Genomic DNA, 21,696 nt, shown 5'->3' on the forward strand with positions numbered 1-21,696 from the left:
AATACTTACCATTTAAATATCGGTAAGGTCGGTATATTTGATTTGATTTGATTATCGGATTTGTAGAGCGCACGAATGCCCGGGGGCGTCTTGGCGTTGGAATGACTGAGACTGTTTGAGCGTGGGAGGGGCGTCGTGCATACACCTGCGCCAAGCTACACAGAAAAGAGCCAGGTCTTTAGGCTCTTTCTGAAAGCCAGCAGAGATGGGCTGTTTTTTATTTCTGCAGGAAGTTTGTTCCAGGTTATCGCTGAGTGCAGTAGGAAACCTCTCCACCCCCATCTAAATTATATATATACCTGCCAAAATATGGCATAAAATTCAACAACACCTCATTACTAGGAGATTGTTTATGAATTTTCCAATTAACTTCAAATAAATAACTACCCAGGTGAGTGGGATTAATGCACAATTTAATACTAGACATGAGTAAAATGCACACACTTATTATTTTTGTTATAGACCAGTTACAGAATATGATAAATGTATTGCGCCTACATTGTTGCAGTTAGGAGGACCAACTGTAAATGTAACTAAGTTTGCCTTATTTGTGCGCTTCAAGCACGGAGGCGCAATGGTTTTGGTTAATTTATGTCTGAAAAGTACTTTCTATCATTTTTGAACAATATCAAGGCACGCCGACGCATTTCCCGCCGCTGAGACATTTATATCAGCATGTACCCGTCGGCCTTGGTTGGCATTTCATTCCTGCGAAGTGAAGGTTTTAGAGGGCTGATACAAATGTCTCTTTTTGTGTTATCGGTGGATTGTTGTAATGTTCTGTCTGAGCTAGTCTGAGGATTATGTCCCCAATCACACCCTGAAGAGAAAACAGTTGCTCAAGCAAAAGAGTGGGGTTTTTTTATTGATAGTGGTGGGGTTTGCCAGAATATGAGAGATGGTAAAATAGACTAGAGGGTTCATGTGCCTGCTGCAGAGGTTATATTTTACTTTGTTGAGGTCGGTAATAGTGACTTACAATAATATAGCATTCACTACATAGTCAATCACTACATTGTACACACCCAGTCTGGGTGGGTTCTCCGTATTGCGGTGACCCATTGTGGGGCCCCGGTCTTGACTGTGCCGAAACTCCAAAACCCCCAACGGCTAAGGTGGTCTCCGTCAAGAATGCAAGCCCCTTTGTGAATCATACCCTGTGTATATAATTACTATTCATAACACTACCTACGCTTATGTTGTGATGTAAAGGTAAGGTCCTGTGTGCAGTCTAAAGTTCAGTGATTTAAATGTCAAAAGGCCTGACAAATCAAATTATTCTGACTACATGAAGTCGGTGCACATGTTTTGGGTAACAGTAATACCTGGAAGCTATGGCACCAGAAGCTGTAGAAGAACAGGTTAATATGATGACTTCGTAACGGATGTATGTCGTTACAACGCATACCTTTACGACACAAGTTTTACAACGCAAGTCGTTACAACGACTTGCGTTGGGGGGGCGCTGGATAGTGAATAGTTTAATTTACTATTCCAACTCCAGTCCCCGTGGATAGTAGGGAAGGTGTTGGATAGTAAATTAAACTATTCCCTATCCTAGAGCGCCCCCCAGCGCAAGTCGTTGTAAAAGTTGCGTTGTAATGGTTGCGTCGTAAAGGTACTTCGTTGTAAAAGTTGCGTTGTGAACGCTGTTCCCCCTTCGTAACATATCTAACGATTCATGAAGTTTGGGTACCTGGATTGGCAGCCCTAAGCACTGCAGAAATTGTGCCCAGATTGTGTTAGTTTGGTGTAAAAAATGAGAGATCTCACAGGCTGAGTGAGTTGCTGAAAGTCTGTCTTCAGATGTTATGGGAGTGTTGTGTGTTCATGCCCCTCTGAGGCAGGTGGGCCCATTCCAGGGAATTATCTCCAACAAAATGAGGGATGTTACACAGGCATAACATTTTTTAAGTTGATCTCATGCTCGCATAAAGTGGTTAAATGAAAACACACAAATATCCCAAGCAATAGTAAAATGATTTACTTTGGGTGAAAATTACTAGCGTTTTGCTCAGTAGTTGAATGGAACGGATATAGATTCAGCCAGGGCTTTTATTGGGATGAAAAAACTGGGGAGTCTCTCAAAGGGGCGTGGTCAATGTAATTAAGGGCGTGGCTTAAAAACAAGTACGCTAAAAATCTGTGTTTAGCACAGTTTGCTGCCCGACTTGTATTTTGCTGTTCCTGTCATTGCGTCCAGATATATGATACAACAAGTTATATCATACCTACAAGTCAGGACTATTGGCTTTGTCAATGGTTGCTAGTTGCATAAGATAAGTAAGTCGCAACTATGGCTTGTATGTAATATTGAAAACACTTCTACTTAAAGCCCTGGTGGTGACACCACGACAATGTTGCTGCTCTTGAGATTCAAAAAGAGAAGGGGAAATCCAGAGAGAAAATTACTCTCTTTAAAGGATTTCCCTTCCCCTTCAACGCTCACCACACGCAAATCGATTTGCCTGCTGTCACTTCAGCCCGGAAAAAAAACGGACCGCCTGTGCCAGGGCACAAAACAGAGCCCGATAGAAACCGATCTCGAGGCCCCCGTAAAAAAACTGCCGGTGCTCAGACCCTGTGAGACCCGGCCCACTTAAAGCCCTGGATTCAGCACCAACACAAGGGGCATATTAACAAGCCACTAACCCTCCGGAGCGTCATGTTTTCTGACACTCCAGTGGCGAAGCGCCATTTCACATATTTACAAGGTGGCACTAAGCCACTTAATGTGGCTTAACACCACCTTGTAAATATGCCCCTTTCCGTCGCAGTCTGCTACGACAAAGGGGCGGGCAATGGGCGTTGCAGTGGGTGTTCGACCACAACACTCATTGCTTTTTGACGCTGCCAAAGATTTACAAGGCTTGGGCAGCACCAAAAACTAACACCATTAGCTGCAGAATATGAAATCTGTATGCTGGTTAATTGGTCTTCTTTGACATGGCTAAAGGTATTACCATCCTGTTGTTTTTCTAAACAACTCCCAACAGAATATTCCTGAAAGGCAGGTCAACTCCAAAAAACTGCTGTGCATTGGCTAAGGGATCAATGGATTTCATAAAACAATTGTAGGAAAGTTCCCCTTTTGCATGGTTGTCCCCATTCTTTGCCAAAACTGTTGATGTACCTTGAATGAGTATGCCCTGGGTTCCTGCCAACCAAGTACACAGGGCCTATGTCCCTTCCCTAAACTGTGCTGATGCAAACCCCAACTGGCAGCTTTCTGGCCACATATAAGTTCTATGTAAAAGTTACCATGGGTACCAGGGGCACTGTGACCAAGGAAGGCCTCTAAGGGCTGCAGTACTTACTGTGCCACCCTTAGAGTCACTGTAGCTTTACACACACACACACAGCTTCATGCCTGCCCGGGGTACTCGGCATTGCATGCGCCGTCTCCATCTTGCCCTTGCACATCGCCATCACCTCACCCCGTATCTGTCCTTGCTCTTCATAGATTTTGAAAAAGCATTTGATACGGTAGATTGGGGCTACCTTGAGGATGTGTTAGAGAGGATGGGTTTCGGCCCCCCTTTCTAACACCTCATCTGGGTCCTCTACTCTACTCCCAAGGCAAGGGTCCTCATTAACAGCGTGTTTTCGGAGACATTTCCTATCCAGAGGGGCACTCACCAGGCAGCCCGCTCTCGCCGCTTCTATTTGCATTAGCAATGGAACCCTGGCTTCCCTCATCCGCCAAGACCCCTTCATCCGTGGTTGGGCCTGGGATCCGAACCAGATCGACAAGATTGCCCTGTACGCTGATGACATCCTCCTTTTCCTGGCAAACCCGGAGAGTTCCGGCCCACGATGTTTGGACGCCCTTTCTGCCTTTGAACAGGTTTCTGGCTTCAGGCTCAACCCGGCAAAATCCTCACTAGTTCCCCTACACTCATCCCGGGCGTGCTTCGACTGGCAAACGACCATTCCCCTGCGTAGGCAATCATTCAAGAACGTGGGGGTGTGGGTTGCCCTCCTCCCGGAACTCAAGTGGGCCCTGAACATCACGCCCCTGGACACCAGGGCCAAGGCAGACCTCAGGAAACGGCAACCCCTCCATCTCAATCCCCTTGGTAGGAGTACCCTTTTCAAAATTATGGTCCTCCCCCGCTTCCTGTACATCTTACAAAATGTTACCACTCATCTCCCAGGCAGCTATTTTTGGGAATTGGATGGTGTTCTCATCCGATTTTTTGTGGGGAGGAGGGAGGCCGCGAATGTCCCTAGCACATTGCCGGACACCCCCCTACGATGGGGGCATGGGGGTTACCAATCTTCACCTCTACTACCTGGCCACGAGGCTCATTGTGATCCACGATTGGTTCGCAGGTGGCTGGTCTAGCCAGGCATATCGGGTGGAATTCAGATCAATGGACTTTGCACAGATCCAAGCCTACCTGTTTGGGAGCCCCGTACCACAGGCTCTTACCCCATTCACCAGAACGGTGCTCACGGCTTAGCGAGCTGCCCTACGCCACGTAAAGTGGGACCGGAAACTCACCAGACAGATGCCTCTGTGGAGTGGGGCTTGGCTGAACGAGGTCTCGTCTCTCCAAGACTTCCGTAGGTGGGACCACGTCGGGATCTCCATTATTAGGAGATGTCTGGATGGGGGACCATGTCAGATCGTGTGCAGACTTGCAACACCATTACTCCCTCCACTCCTCCCAATTTTACAAGTACTTACAGTTGAGGCATGCCCTCCAAGCCCACATTCCGTCCCCTACCTCCTTCCCGGAATTTAGCCCCCTGGATGCCCAAGTGATGATGGGGAACCTGTGCAGAGGGGGGGGTATCACAGATTTATCGCTCCTTAGTGAACAATGGCCCGCATCCCTACACCTGCTTCGTGCCCGCTGGGAAGAATGGATGGGTCCCCTGGAAGACGCGGATTGGAGGGAAGCCCTTATGGCCCCCAAGACCTTGACGACCTCCTCCAAGTTGCGTCTAGTACAACTCTATTATCTCCACACGGCTTACCTCACCCCAGCGCGCTTGTACAGCGCCTGCATGCGGCCCTCCCCATCCTGCATGTGCTGCAGCCACACTCCAGCAGACTTTTACCACATGGTGTGGCAATGTCCCGCCCTTGCGCCGTTCTGCACGGGGGTGGAACTTGAGCTTACACAAACCCTAGGGTGGGAGGTTCCCCACAACCCGCCTTACACTGGGGGTGTTTGATAACCTTGATGGATCCCGGGCCGATAAGCGCTTCCTCGGATAGGCAGTGGCAGTGGCAAAGCACGATATAGCGGCGCTCTGGTCCCAGGCCAAGCCACGTACTATGCGGAAATGGAGACGGGGAGTGGATTTGTGTGGAACTCAAGAGGAGCCCGTTTGAGGGGTTCAAGTGTGTTGTGTACATGACGATTTACAAGCAAGTGTTGTACTCGTTCCACAGGTGCCTTATGAGTCTATGTCGTCTTCTTTCGATTATGCTGTATCTGAATAATGTGTCTGATTTGCACCAATGTATTTTTTGTTCTCTGGAAAATGTAATAAACTTGATTATCAAAAAAAAAACTAATGAGCTGAAATTAGGTTGATAGATTAAAAAAAGGCAGTGAGTTACTGTTTCACAGGTTCCAAATATGTCTAGATGGGTGAACAGTGTAAGGAAGTGTTCCTTTGGGGCACCAAAGTGATGAGGGATTGTTTCCAACATGTTTTTGGGATTGAAGCAGAATTGGCGGTATTCCAGAATTAGGTTTATTCATGGGTTTAATTGCCACAGATCTCTTAGCAAATACTTTTCCCTTAAAGTAAAATTGTCTCCGACGATTACCAATACTTTGGGTAAATAAAATGTTTTCTGTTAGACCATTTACGTTCACATCCTCATATTACAAAAATGCTTAGTTTGCTAGTCACAAACCAGTGCAAATTCAGTTTTATGATATTGGTTCATTTCAAAATGATTCAATGTGGATCAGAGTTTTGCCAAAGTTCATAACATTTGTCAAGAGCACTAAAGCATATGTTTGAAAAAGTCATGAAATTTAATTGTACAAATGTATAGATTGTATGTATGAAGCTAGCTCTCTAAAATGCTCAAGGATCATATCCACAAATGTTTTCCTCCTCCCGATTGGTAATATTATACACCAAAGTAGCTGTTCAGCGTCCCTTGTTTATTGCTTTAACATTTTTATCAAATTGTCCTTTAGTCAGATTTTAATTTAAGTATGTGTTATGATGACGTACAGAGTTTGCAATCTTTTTAGAATGTCATTTTTGTCAATTGGCATAAACAGGGTAACAGTGTACAACTAGGGCAGAAATATATTGACAATTAAAGGTTAGACATATAGGGTCCTAAAGGCCACCAAGTTACTAATTTATTTTATTCTGGTTTTAGAAACGCTGTATTAAAAGAATTTGAATACATCCACTACATCATTTTTACCTGAAAATTCACTCAACATAGATGAGTTTTATACCTCTAATTTACATCTCGTCAATAGTAAAGTTCAATAAAAATTTACAACGGAACTCATGGAAAGCCCCCACCCCATAACATTTGTTGGAGGAAGGAGCAATCCTGATGAAGAAACACACTATCTAGTGGGGGTGAGGAGTTAACATCCTTATTAAGAATAATCCAAAGTTCCCTTAATACAATAACATATGTTAAGATCTTGAGAAACAAAGGATTTTCAAGTAACTTAAAAGGACCAAGTAATATTTTGGATCTAAAAAGGTACTAACCGATTTATTTATTAGTAGACCTATGTGCAATCGAATGGCTGGATGGGCAGAGGTATTTAATACACATTTATAATCCAGCACCATTTTGAGCAGAAATAGCATACCATGGAGACATTGGTTTTGCCCGCTGTCAAATAATGCTCAGAAAGATGATTGTTTTTTTAAGAGGAGCAGAGAACGGCAGATCAGGTCATTATTTCCAACTCCACCCAATCCGACTGCAGAGGTGCTAGGGACGAGCTGCTGCGGGTTTGGTCCGTTTCTGCAACAAATCAAATTTTGTCTCGCACCAATTGATTTGCTTCGGAAACACAGTGGTTTAGCACAAAAGTTCAAGAGAAAGGGCGTCGCCACCCCTTTGGTAAAACTAGTGTACATATTTTACAATTAGTGCAGAGAGGAGCTGTGTTTCAAATTCACCAGTTTCGGGCAGCACAAAACAACTCACTAACCTCTATTTCCATAAAAGAAATGTTAACTCACCAGTGGTTTCATCCTTTCTAAAAGATCTGCTGTTTTACTAAAACAAATGTTTTGTTCAACCATCATGGTACTTTATTAGAGCCCCTCAAATTCAATTGTGACTCATTGTGCCTAATAAGAAAGGATTTCCCAGACCCTGGATTTCACAGACCATTTACTCCCTCAGCTGTCTTTCTTAAAACCTTATTGACAATTGTGCCCCTCATTGCACCATGGACATTTGCACTTTAGGTCATATATCTTTCTGTAGTACTTTGTATAAACATGTAGACTAATTACGTTGTTAAATAAATGATCTTGTCTACTTGTACTTGCTTCTACTGTGCATCTATGTACCTCCATGTACTAGGATCATGTGTGTCTGTTACTTTTCTCCTGAAAAATCATATCCAATGCACTACCTTATTTCTCATCCTGTACCTCTATAAATATCTTTAATCTACATATACTTACCTCCTTTATGCATCTATATACTTTCAATGTACTTATGGATCTATATATATATATATATATATATCACTTTCTTCTAATTTTGCATTTCCAATCCACTACCCTATTTCTCAGCCTATACTTTTCTCAATATATCTTCCAGTCCAACTTTCTGACTCATCTAAAACTTCTTTCTACTACTCTTTCCAGTGCACTATCCTATCTTTCACCCTATACACCTATCAATATATCCTCTACATCCACTCTCTCATTTATCCCAAACCCCATACCTTTACTATGATCCCTAAAATAACCCTTTCTAGACTCTCTCCTACTCTACTCCTCCTTGCATCATCTGACACCTGTCACTATACCGATCCCCTAAAACAAACCTTTCTAAACTCTTCCCTCTGACTCTTCCCCTCCAAAAACCCTTTTTACTCATCCAAAAGCCTCATTCTACAGCTATGACCTAAAAAAAAGAAATACAAAAAAATCCTTCACTCTTCTAACTCTCCAGTATCCTTTTCAATCAAAATAACAGATCAACATGTTCACTTCTCAAATTCCATATTCCACTATACTAATTCACCACTAATCCTTTATGGGTTCCAGAGTAGCATGCTACTCGCCAAAAAAGCGTTTCAACACCCCATCAGGGTTACAAGTGCTAGATAAATGCAAACCTTTTTCCCTTTTCTACCCCCTCCCCAACCCTTCTCAATCCAAATAACTGACTAACATATCCACCACTCAAATTCATTTCATGTTTCACCATACTAATTGAACACTAATCCTTATGGGTTTCAGAGTAGCGTGCTTCTCGCCAAAAAAAGCAATTCAAAACCCCATCAGGGGTAGCAAGCGCTATAAAAAAAGAAACCTCTTTCCCTCTTCTATCCCGCCACCTACCCTTCCCTGTCCAAATAACTGAATAACATATCCACCACTCAAAATACTTCATATTTCACTATACTAATTTTCAACACTAATCCTTTATGGATTCCGGAGCAGTGTGCTACTTGCCAGAAAATCACTTCAACACCCATCAGGGGTAACAGGTGCCATATGAATGCAAACCTTTCTTCCCCTGGTATCCCTCCACAATCCTTCTCACTCCAAATAACTGATTAATATCCACCACTCAAATTACTTTCATATTTCACCATACTAATGCACCACTAATCCTTTATGGATTTCCGGAGTAGCGTGCTTCAACACCCCATCAGGGGTAACAAGCACTATATAAATGCAACCCTTTTTTCATCTTCTATCCTTCTGCTATCCTTCCGCATCCAAATAACTGACTAACCTATCAACCACTTAAAAATGTACTGGCATGTTTCACTGTACTAATTCAACACTAATCCTCTATGGGTCCCGGAGTAGCGTGCTACTCACCTAAAAAGCGTTTTGATGCCTCGTCAGGGGTAGTAAGCACTATACAAATGCAATTACAATACAATACAGTACAATGAACCAAATGGTTACATGATAAATTCAGTCGTGTGTAGACCTTCATAATCATTTTCTCATGACTTTATTTAATGTATAATTGATGACATTTACTGCAAATGGTTACATCATGAATATGATACATAAAAAATAGGCATGTCACCACATTTAATCCATTGTACCATCAATGTTCAAGAAGAAGACAAAGTGTATGCCTACTTACTGTTTATGAGTCGAAAATCTATAAATGGGAAGGAACCACGTCTTTCAGAGAGAAACCCTGTTGGACCTCTCAATAGTGAATCTCCTGAAAAATACAGAAGAGAAAGAATAGGCATTACCTGGAGCTATTCAAATTGACAAGCACCTGCATCCTATAATAAGAGACAAATATATGACATAAGAACATACTTCATGACACCTACCAGAGGTCCCACATCTATGTTGAATTTTCAAACTTTAGGAATTACCAAATAAATTATTGTGGTATGGAAATTGAATTTCTTGCTTTAAAACAAAAAATTTGCAATCTTTTGTAATAATTTGAAAAAATGCTTAGATATAAAAAACATAACTTAAGGTGCAAAATCCAGAACTTGAAGGTAAAACATTTAGATTTCTACCCCACTCCTCTTCTATCCCACCACCTACCCTTCTCTGTCGAAATACCTGAATAACATATCCACCACTCAAATTACTTCATATTTCACTATACTAATTTTCAACACTAATCCTTTATGGATTCCGGAGCAGCATGCAACTTGCCAGAAAAGTATGTAGTCTGAGTTATTGGCAGACATTTCACACAATTTTGGTGCAATATATGGACTATCTTCTACCAGTTCTGTCAGCAAGCAGAAGTGGTGACATTAGCTTAGACATGAGGAAGTATAGTTGAGTCAGGTAGAAAGGATAGAAGGCCTGATCTATGAAGGTCCCAATTACTCATTTTACCAAGAAGCCAGATCTCAAAGCTTGTGATTTATTCTAATTATGGAGTACGTTTTTGAAAAACAGCAGCCAGGCCCCATAGCTGTCCCCATATGGAAAGTGTAATAAGCAATAAACTAGTTTCTGGTTGTAGCATGTACACTTTATGCAGCTCACTTTAATAGTTCACTGAAACATAAAATCACATGAACAGGGTCACAATGGTTGGCCTGGGGGAGCCATTTACTACATAGGGCCCGATTTTGATGTCAGGCGGAAACCATCCGACAACTTGTTGGAGGCTTTCTGCCCAACATTGATGGTTTCCCTCTGACCGATATATTACAATGCCACAGTCGGAGGAAAACCTGCGGGGAGATTCCGCTGTGCTTCCGACGGGCTCAAGGAACCCATTGGAGCGTCAGAAGGCATCATAATCTCATAATGATGGTGGAGCCAGCCTCGGCTCCGCCGTCGGGATTATGATGCCACTTTCTCACAGCCTTTCCATGTCGACCTTTCTGACATGGAAAGGCTGTCGGAAAGTGACTTTGGGATACCTAGCAGGGTCTCCTTCACCCCTTGGCCCTCTGCTATGGGGCCTGGGGCACCTATGGTGCCACCCTAAGCATCCCTGTACCGTGTGACAGGTACTGTATGTTGCCTTCCTCACGGTGCAGGGATGTTTACAGACATCTATTTTTCAATGGCAGCTTGTGCTGCGGACATTTTCTTCCCGCCGCACAGCTACCATTGAAAAATTGATGTTTCTGACCGTCTATAGGGTGGTCACATCCAAATTCTGTGGTCGGAACCGCCGACCTATGGTCGGACTGTTCCAGTCCTTATTGGTGTAGTTAGATCCAACATCGTAATAAGGGCCATTCTATTTTTCATTGAATAGGTTGGGATAAATCCAGGAACCAGGTAAGTAAAGAAACCTTTAGTGAAAGAAGAGATACCCTTTTGTTGTCAACAGATGTAAGTGGTGGAAAAATGTTCATACAGTAGCTATGATAAAAATAAGTCCTCATGTGAAACAAAAAAGAAAAACAATTTTCAATAACTTTAGGGCCATGTCACTATTACCTATTCTTCTTTAAAAAGCTCCACAACAGAAATGTATGGTACATTATACTTTACTTATGTTATTGTATGCAGGTATACGTCTGCTATTAGTCATTTGTGGGCTTGTGTGTATCACACCACTGGAGTAATTCATCCTTAATCCCACCTTCGCAAACTAAAGCAAGAATGAATTGCTGGTGTAATAAGATATTTGGGGGTCAATTCACAAAGGCATTTATGAGTACACAAAGTAGCTCGACTCGACTCACCTACTCATAAATTCCTTTGTGCATCTTTAGGCTAACCCTAAATGAATGTTTTTGGTGGTTTTCTTTTATAATGATCACTTTTTGACACCCTTAAAAAACATCTTTCCTTCTTGTCTATGTGCTTTACTATTGAGCACAAAGGCATATATGAGTATGTGAAGTAGTACTACAGGAGTACTACTCAGTGCACTCATAAATGTCTTTGTGAATGGGCCCCTTGCAGCCTATCCCGGAAAACTTGAACAAATGGCTTTGTACGGGAAACATCCTTTACAACGCAACTTTTACCACGCAGTGCCTTTACGATGCAACTTTTACAACGCAAACCATTACAACGCATTGCGCTGGGGGGCGCTCTAGGATAGGGAATACGTTTAATTTACTGTCCAACACCTTCCCTAGTGTCCACGGGGACTGGAGTTGGAATAGTAAATTAAACTATTCACTATCCAGCGCCCCAAAGCACTATGCGTTGTAAAGGTATTCGTTGTAAATACCGCGTTGTAAAGGCTTGCAATGTAAAAGTATGCGTTGTAACGTCATACATCCGCCTTGTACAAACCTGTGTTACATAATATGTTATTCATGGATACCGAAAGGTAGAGTTTATACTTCGAATCTTTTCACATAAAAAAGAAGGAAATATGCTTCTCAACAGTACAGTAAATCTTCCTAAAGGAAGTGAGTGCTGAGCCAGAGGGTGCATGAAAGGTGATTGCATGATCCTCGGACAATAAAAGTGACATCATGTATGTTTTGGGTGTCCTACAACCCCATGTAGAGTTATACAACTAATACAGCCCGTAGCACTGGGATACCCTTTTGTACTTATGCCTCTTTCCAGATATTCTCCTGTGTAAACCAGTCAAAAACTGTCAAACAGGTAGAATGCTTATTTTTAGATTATCTTACTTGTTGTGCTCTGTATAGCAGCCTCGCCAAGGCAGTTTGTACCAAACATAAATATATTATGGGTGAGCAGTATTAGCATACAGGATTGGGTAATATGAGTGCAGCTTAAATGTAACACTTAACCAGTTTGTGCAGTGTATGTCTTTTGTTGAGTAGTGTTACATTCAGGGAGAGGGGAAATAGATTAATGTTATAAGTGGCAGGCAACTCCTCTGAGGCCAGTGGTCGCAAAGGAAGTATCAGGGGTATCAGGGAGAAAGCTAGAGGTCACAGCTGCGACCCCTGACTATTCCCAAATGACCTCCATGCAAAAACGGTGCATTCTCATTAGAGCCAGTGAGAGTCTCTGTCGCTCTTCATTTCCAGATATCTGAAATTTCAGACTACATGCCAAAGGTAGAATGCAGAGTGTGGCTAACATCTAAGGATGAGCCTCTATCTGTTGTAGATTGCTGCGTTTTGCGGGTTCTAGGCATATGCCACAAATTGGAGCATTCCGATTCCAGCAAGGCTTTGGGGATGGCCCTTGGTCTGACTTTCTTTGTCCTGCTTTATTCTTTGGTCTGGCTTCCTCTAATCGTTCCATCTCACACAACCAGTGTATAGAGGTGTCTTGACCCAACATGGTTACACAAGTCCTATGAGTTTGATTTGGTAAGGTCACTCTCTTTTGGCCGCTTAAGAGAGATTCCAGTTGTGGAACTTGAGTTCTTGAGGATGTGCCCCACCTGCCTGTCATGGAAAACATCCTTTACAACAAAACTTTTACAACGCAGTGCTTTTACAACGCAGGTTTTACAACGAAAACCATTACAATGCATTGCGCTGGGGGGCGCTCTAGGATAGGGAATCGATTTAATTAACTATCCAACACCTTCCCTAGTGTCCACGGGGACTGGAGTTGGAATAGTAAATTAAACTATTCACTATCCAGCACCCCAAAGCGCTATGCGTTGTAAAGGTTTGCGTTGTAAAAACTGCGTTGTAGCAGCATGTGTGGTAAAAGCATGCGTTGTAACGTCATACATCCGCCTGTCATTTGACACCAATGGCCGAAATGGCTGTGAGCCTATAAGGTCAAGTTGTTCAGCAAAATGCACTCACTTATTACATCACTCATAACATGTTAAATGACAGCATTGATGACATCACTCATTAGATTTAAAGAACAATATACTTCATATTACTAAGGAGGACAGCAGTTCCCAAGGTAATATTCGAGGAGGTAAGCAGTGCCTGAAAGGATGCAAGTTATAGTTAAATGATTTATCTATCCCTGGCATATTTCAGTTTGCTTTGGGGGGGAGGGGGTTTAGCATTAATTCTTGTCTCATTTTAACACCTAACTTTACTTTAACCTTTGGGTTTTTCAGGGAATCTATATGTATACATTACAAATTAAACACTGTGCATATCTTAAATGAATATGTAATTCTAAGTTTATTACTATGTTGTCTATTATGGTAACCCAACCAGTAATGAATGGTTTTATTACTTCTGTTACACATACAACTCTGTTAACCATATTTATTTGTTTCTTTTGCAGTTTTATATATCACAAACTCGGCCCAAGGGCATTGGAGCGCTTTACACGAGCACCAGTTACATTACACAAAGTCACATTCATTAAAAAAAAAAAAAAAAATTAAACACAGGGATAGTAAGAGATTTGCTCATAATGACAGAATGTTGAGCAATGCTGGGACTTGAGCTTGGCTCCCCAGTTCCAAGGTCGGCAGCTCTGATCATTATGCCACATTCTCTTAAACTAATTCTTTCAGGGTGTTAAACAGAGATGCTAGGATGGAGGTTTTCAAGCAAGGCTGTTCGTGCATGCTGCACGTGGTAAATGTCAACAAGGCTAGTCAATTGCTTAGAAGACGCAGGAGGTTGGGGCACAGCATATTATCGGCCAATGTAGCATGTTCATGAAGAACTTCTGCAAGAGCCAAGCCCTTGAAGAAGCTCCAAGAGCTCCAATGGGAACCTTCCCAAGAAGAGTGTGTCCTCCTCTTGGAATCTCACTCTGTGTGTAATAAACTGCCACGCTGGAGATGAGCAGCGAGAAATGGTACATCTTTTCACATGCAGCTGTCGGCCGGGGTGAAGTCTGTTGCTAAAACACCATCTGCATGTTGAAAGCCTTCTGGCAAGCCTGGCAGCCTGTCTGTTAAGGTCACTATATTAATAAAAGGGACCAGAAGTAGCGATTCAAACATACAGGGCCTTATTCACAAAGGTAAGCGTACACTTCTGTGTAAGTTTATAATTGTTTGCTATTCACAAAGGTATTTTACAAGTAGAATCTTTACAGCTGCGGAGTCTCCACACATAAGAAGACAGCCCCATGTACACATTCTCTGTAACTACTTGCTCCACATGAGTCATGTTCACCCCACCCCTTTCTACACTTTCCATCTTCAATGACAGTAGCCGGCCCCTCCTCAGCTGATATATACTGTCTCTCAATATCTCAAGGCAGACAGGCTCTGCCTCTCTAATGTCATGTTTTTTTCTTCCCACAGTCTAACTAGTCCACAAATCTAAAGATGCCTCATGCTCCATCGCCCCTGCAGGTCTGGTTTCCACAACCACCATCCGCTGTGCTGGAGTGATTCTTGGTCTTTCTGTAGGGTGGATCTCCGAGAATATTAACAGTTCAAAAAATGTTTGCTATTTTCTCAGTGTTCTGTGCTCCATCTTCTTTATATTAAGATCATAAGCTGTATGGTTTTGTGTGGTTCTGTGTGTTTGCATAGTAGTGACATTGAATTGAGATGGGCAAGCTGTTGTAAGCTCGAGCCAGGGTCGAGCCAGATAGCTGCTTCTGGCTCAGCTCAAGGTTATTTTGGACCGTCAAGCTCAAAACAAGCCAAGCTTTCATGTGGCTTCTGTCTGCCACCCACATTCTACCCTCAGGTGCCAAACATTATAGACAAAGCAGTGCCCTTTGTAAAACATGCGAGAGAAAGATATAGCCATCTAGCAGCTGAATCGTGCAATGTAAAACGAGAAATCCTGCTACTAGCTTGACCAAATTGTGTAGTACTAGGCATATATTATATCCAAAGAGCCTCCTTTTCCTTCATTATCACATAAAAGCGCGTACAAACGCGTGTGTTGAACATGTGCGCGGTACAAAAACTTTGTTTTTTGCATAATAGACTATAATGTTGATCTGCCGGTAATAAAAACCAATACCGCATATAGGGTACAAATGACAGCTGACGTGCCTCTTAGTTCACTAATGGCATTGTCAAGAGGACGTTCAGGAATGTTTTTAAGTTAATGTTTAAAAACGATCACATATAATAAATGCCCGCAATGCAGTGATATAATATGATGTACTGAGGTGGAACACTTCCACATGTTAATGAAATATATAATATTTTTTAATTTTGATGAGACACTATCGTATTTTTACATGATGTCTGTTGCATGAATTGCATGTCAAATATTTTCAGGGCTTGGCTCTTATTCAAGCTCTTAGAGCCAAGCCAGACCCTTGGCTCGGCTCTGGTTTAGCCCCTTCCATGCTCATGACGAGCTCAGCTCGTCATGCAGTACAGTGCTCCTGTGCTCATGACGAGCTGAGCTCGTCATGACCACACCCGTTTTTATTGCTGTCCAGCAAAGCAGGGGAATCGCTCTAGCAGCGATGCGGTTAACCTTTTGTTTTAATTTGTTGGCTTGGTCACTACTAACACTGAATGGGATCCTTCCAGAATCAGGTTTTGGCAACTATTTTTGTGCTGGAACCAGGTTTTGGGACATTCCTAGTAAATCGTCCTGACTTCCTGCAGAACTATTACATTATTCATACATCTGAACACAGGCACATGCGCCATGGACCTTCAATGTGTGCTTCACCACGCAGAATAGCACCTGGGCTCATGGGGGCTCTTTTTACTCATCTCTTGAGGGGATTAGCTGCAAATGCCCCACCTCACAGAAATTCAGTAGATCATTCTGCAGAAGTTGTGTCTGGGCTAGGAAATAAAATCAAATGCCAAACAGAACCCAGCTCAACATTGACTTCTTGATATCAGACTTCGCATGGAGAAAAACATTAGGCTGTCACTTTTCAAGTTTCTAAGAAGTAAACTGCTTCGACATCGACCTCTCTAGCCGCAAGGCTTAAATTGAGTTTGTTAGTGAGCAATTAGCAAACAAGCTTTTCTTACTCATTTTTTCATGTTCCCAATTTCTTTTGGGCAGAGTTTGTAAAAAATGACATTTGTGTGGAAACACAGCTTAGGGGGGACAGTCAGTGACTCTGCCTCTTATGACTTGTCCCCCTTAGCTCTTTGCTTATTGTGAAGGAGCAACCCACCCATCCAAATTTGTGATTTTCCGGCAAGATTTATTTCCATTTACAAAGGCGAGCAAAACAACGACATATCAATTGACAGAGAGGTATGTACTAGAACGCTAAAAATAAGTGACAAGTTAACTCGAGCATATAAGGCGTTATTAGACATAGTCCATGGATCCCAATTTATATCAACCTTTTGTTAGCCATGTTTTCCATGGCAAAATAAATCTAGGTGAATGGCTACACAACTTTCCTTTTTGGTGCTTAAGTTGTTCTTTGCTATTAATTAACCCCTCCACTGTGCCGCCGATTTTGCGGAAGTGCGGCACTTCCGCAAAACGGGCGGGGCCATTGGCCGACGGCAGCACCAGGGAGGTTGCGTTGTTGTCGGCCAATGGCCGACGGCTGCATGGAAGGGGTTAAGGGGGATATTTTAGCATTGTTATCCATTAGGGTGACATTTATGCTTTGTAAGGTAACTTTTTCCAGGTTAGAAGCCTCTCTGTTATTTGAAAGCTTGGCTCCCATTCTTTTGGCATTGTCATGCTGGAAACTTGGCGAATGTGGAGAATTAGACCATGCAAGGAACTCATGCATTGGAACAGCGGCCATAGGGACAGAGTTATTGCCTGCATTTGGGGTGTACATTTAGAAAGGCCAGTCAGTGGGGAAGAATGTGTATCCCAGAACACGTAAGAAGCTCTACTAGAGTTGTAACAGCTGGTCCAGTTGGTCTTTAGCGGTATTGTTGTTACTTTATGTTATGTTATGTTACAAGCATTTGTGTAACATACTAATTAGACCTGGCATGTTTGGCATGTTTTCCCCCTGTCTTTTTTGCTTCTGACCTCCTGTTTTTGACTGTGAGCTGACTTTCTTTTTTGCTGGTTGTAGAGCTCTGGGCACTTAACCACTTCTGATCAGTGCTAAAGTGCAAGTGCTCCCTTTGGAAATTGTAATGTGAATGGTTTTCCATGAGTGGCATATTTAATTTACCGGTAAGTCCCTAGTCAAGTGCAGGGCCTGTAATTCAAATGCTACTACTGGGCCAGCAGCACTGATTGTGCATCCCCTTTGAATAGCCCTGAAAACATGTCTCAGACCTGCCACTGCAGTATTTGTGTGTGCAGTTTTAAACTGCCATGTTGGCCTGGCAAATGCACCCATTACCAGGTCCAAACCTTCCCTTTTATTACATGGAAGGCACCCCTAAGTTAGGCCCATGGGCAGGGTGCAGTGTATTTAAAAGGTAGGACATGTCCTGATAGTGAAATACTGCTAATGTCGTTTTTCACTATTGCAAGAACTATCACTCCCTTTCCAGCCGCGGTCTGTGCAGGTAATAGCGGTGTGGTGGTGGGGCCGCATGAGGGGGATTTCGAGGGACGGTGCTGAGGGAAAATGATTTATTTAATTTTCCCTCTGAGAGAGAGTGACTGTTGGGCTATTTGTGCATTCACTCTAGATAGTCACACAAAGAGAGCTGAGGTGTGCCCTGTATATATTGATGGTCCATCACCAGGTTGATGGGTCTTCCTGAGCTAGTGTGGTGGCAGGATTTGTTACTGACACCTGAATAGGGTTGTGCCTTTCCTCACACAAAGCTGTCTCCACCCTGCTGTAGTGTGTCTTAAACCAGGTCAGGAAAAGGCAGGGCCATGTGCACTACAAAGACTTTACTTTGAAGTTTCCCTACTTCAAAGACAGAGACTGGTATAAGTACTGAAGCTATAACACCACAACCCCAGAACACTTCTGGACTAAGAGTAGATTCTGCCAAGCAGAAGCTGTAGGAGGGGAACTTCCACTCTGCTTTTTGCTGGGTTGTTCTGGCCTACTACTTGCTGCTTCTGTCTCGGGCAGTGAAAGAACTCGACTGGTGCTTTCTGTATCCTGCTTGGCAAGATTATCCAAGGGCTTAAGTGTGCTTGCCTTCTGTTAGGAAGTCTCAGGGCCATCAATGACTTCATGTGCATCCCCTGAACATTTCTGCTGGGAGTTCTGACCTGCCAAGTGGTGCCAATTCCAGTTCTGGGCCTTGAAGGTGGTTTTGCTGCATAGAGAGAAAAAATTCCACGCATCAACTCCCAGCATCCATTTTTCCAAAGCAGCACCTCCGTGTAGTTGAAGATTCAATGCATCGCCGTCGCGTGGCCGAACAATCGACACAGCGCCTCCGGTGTGGCTGAAAGATCACCACTGCCTGAGGTCCGTGGCACCCGCTCCAACCTCGACGCAGACCTTGCGGAGCGGCTGAAGAATCAACACATCACCTGATTTGCGGCTAGGAAATTTACACAGCATCTGCTCTGCTGCATTGACCCAGCTTGAAGTATTTTTTAAGCATCGTACTTTGACCTTGTATCTTATGCAGTACGAATTTGAGGCCGCGTGTATGGAAATCAACGCTTCACCTCCTCTCACAGTAAGGAATTGACGCAATACTTCTCCTGCCGTGCAGAAAGATCTGACGCCTCCATTCTGCTGGGATAAAGGAAATGAGGCATCGCTTTTGGTTTCCGGCGCCTCACCTCCTCTGCGGCTGTTTTTCGTCTCTGATTTTGACACATCAAAGGTACTTTGTGCAAAAACCAATGCATCTATAGATTTCTATGGACTGAACTGGCTTAACCTTTTAAAAGTGCTATCTTTGCTTATGTACGTTGAATTTTTGTCATTTTGGTCTTGTTTTACTTAGATAAAGATTGGTTCTTTTTCTAAACTGGTGTAGTGTTCTTTTGTAGTGTTTTCACTGTGATACTGTGAGTGTTGGTACAAATGCTTTACCCATTGCGTCTCAGATGGGCCTGACTGCTCGTGCCAAGCTACCAAGGGGTGAGCATGGGTTATCTTAGCTGTGTAATTCCCTCATCCTGACTAGAATAAGGGTCCCTACATGGACAAGGTGCAAGCCACTACTAACAGAGATCCCCATTTCTTCCAAAACTCTACCAACTATAAGATCCCATAGTATGTTCATGAAGTCTTTTGAAGTCACTAGAAATGTTAAGGATGGAGGAATCATCCACAATTGCCTGAGAATCCCACCTTGACCCTGAAAATTATTAAAATTATGATAAACAGGTCGAAAACAACTGTATTCTGGCTAATTTGCCACACGTTGTGCATATCTTCTTGATTTCACATTGTTAACTACAAAACAATGAATTTAGTTCAGAGCTTTGGTTAACCAAAATTGTACTTGTGCATTTAAGTGAAACACAATAACTTTGGTATAACAGATTGACAGAACATGATTGTGAACTGATCTTGAAAGAGAAAACGACCCCAAAACTAAATTCTTAGCCAAAGGTCCTAAGATTATCCTTACCGTACATTTTTGTGTTTAGGATTTACCACACCCAAGGATTCGCTCAGGATCTTTGAAGGGAATGTCCAAACAATGCCTTACTTCACAGTACCATATTTATTGTGTTTTTACTTCAATAATGTTTTTCTTACCCAGAGTGCCTCTCACAGGCAAAGCAATGAATACATGAAGACATATTGCAGCCAGGTAGTAAAGGAAGACAGAAGTGGAATTGAAGCAGATAGAGAAGGAAAGACAGAGATCTGCAGGAAATGAATTCTCAATTAAAGGAATAGGGTCATTAGGGCTTCCTATAGGATGGGCACAGATGTGTAGTATGCCTTGCTGGCAGCACCATTGTGGACAGTTTAATATCCCTCCCGATTAGCTGTAAATAATCCATAGGTGTAAAGCACAAACATATCACCCCTTAAGGTTTCAAGGCACTGGAGGCTGTCAGGGAGATTAAGTGAGCTATTGCCCAGAGTCACATGATGCTGAGCTGGGCTGCCGCCGTGATCCCTGCTCTATGGAGGCCTCCACTCTGGCCGCTGCGCCACACCTCTCCTCTATGTAAAAGAACAAAGAGCCCAGGAACAATACACCCCCTGCACACTGCTCCAGATGAGAGTAGCACAAGTAAAGGCAGTCTTTTTACGGAGTATTGCGTCTACCTCAGTATAAAGAAAATAGGGGCTGACACCAATGTAGAATGGTTTGCTTTAGAAATCAATGGCCCATGTACCATGCTACAGTGTTCATTGCCTCTGGCACATCTTCTACCATGTCTGAGTATCTCCTGTTTACAATTAGTTTCAAGTTGAAGTTGTGTTATGTGTTTCTATGTCTTTGACTATCATGGTCTAAGAGCACCACCGGTACTGGGTGGCCGTCTCTGGGTTCGGCAGGAATTAGACTTTGTTTCACTTTGCTTGATCATGAGAGAGTCAGTGGCTTAATGGCGATGCATTAAACTTCTATTTCCCTTCTCCAAAAGCATTCCTCATGAACACGCCCCTGGTACACAACCGTTTTTCAGGGCATCATTAAACCAATCCCAAAGGGAAATCCCAACACAAGAATGGTATGAGAATAGTGTGGCCTAAATATCGCCTAACAAAAATATTCTTTACTAAAATCCTTCGCAAAAATGTAGCCTAATGAAAATTAATAACATAAAATCGACACCCAGTGACGTAATATTTTTGTATTGGTGATAAAAAACTACCTGGAATTTGAAGGAGGCTCTTTAATGGTTCTCAGTTGGTTAGTACGACTTAATATGTCTGACTTGAATGTGTAACTGTGAGTGCAACTTAGATGTGGATCTGGCGTCTAGGTTACTGTAAAACACAGGGCCTCATTTACTAAATTTTGACGCAGGGCAGCGCCACAAGCCTTCTTGCTGTGTGGCCCTACAGCAAAAGAAAAGTGCAGGAATGCGTCATATAAATCAGATACAGCGCATTCCTGTCCTTTTCCCCTGCGCTGGCACCCAATGGCCAACCAAGGTGGGTAAACATCCTTTACAACGCAACTTTTACCACGCAGTGCCTTTACATCGCAACTTTTACAATGCAAACCATTACAACGCATTGCGCGGGGGGCGCTCTAGGATAGGGAATAAGTTTAATTTACTGTCCAACGCCTTCCCTAGTGTCCACGGGGACTGGAGTTGGAATAGTAAATTAAACTATTCACTATCCAGCACCCCAAAGCACTATGCGTTGTAAAGGTATGCAATGTAAAAACCGCGTTGTAAAGGCATGCGATGTAAAAGTAAGCGTTGTAACGTCATACATCCACCAAGG

The 21,696-nt window shown here is 42.9% G+C and overlaps 1 protein-coding gene across 3 annotated transcripts in view; it reads right to left on the minus strand.

Moving 5' to 3' along the window:
* Positions 1-21,696, minus strand: part of PDE7B (phosphodiesterase 7B) — a 1,141,924-nt gene that overhangs the window by 177,745 nt on the left and 942,483 nt on the right. For all 3 annotated transcript variants that reach the window (XM_078649225.1, XM_078649226.1, XM_078649227.1), the window contains one exon: positions 9,305-9,388. In XM_078649225.1, the coding sequence (XP_078505351.1) occupies positions 9,305-9,388 (84 nt within the window). The remainder of the gene's footprint in view (positions 1-9,304; positions 9,389-21,696) is intronic.

The sequence above is a fragment of the Lissotriton helveticus genome, chromosome 6, assembly GCF_964261635.1.
Source record: "Lissotriton helveticus chromosome 6, aLisHel1.1, whole genome shotgun sequence".
In the NCBI taxonomy this organism is placed as follows: domain Eukaryota; kingdom Metazoa; phylum Chordata; class Amphibia; order Caudata; family Salamandridae; genus Lissotriton; species Lissotriton helveticus.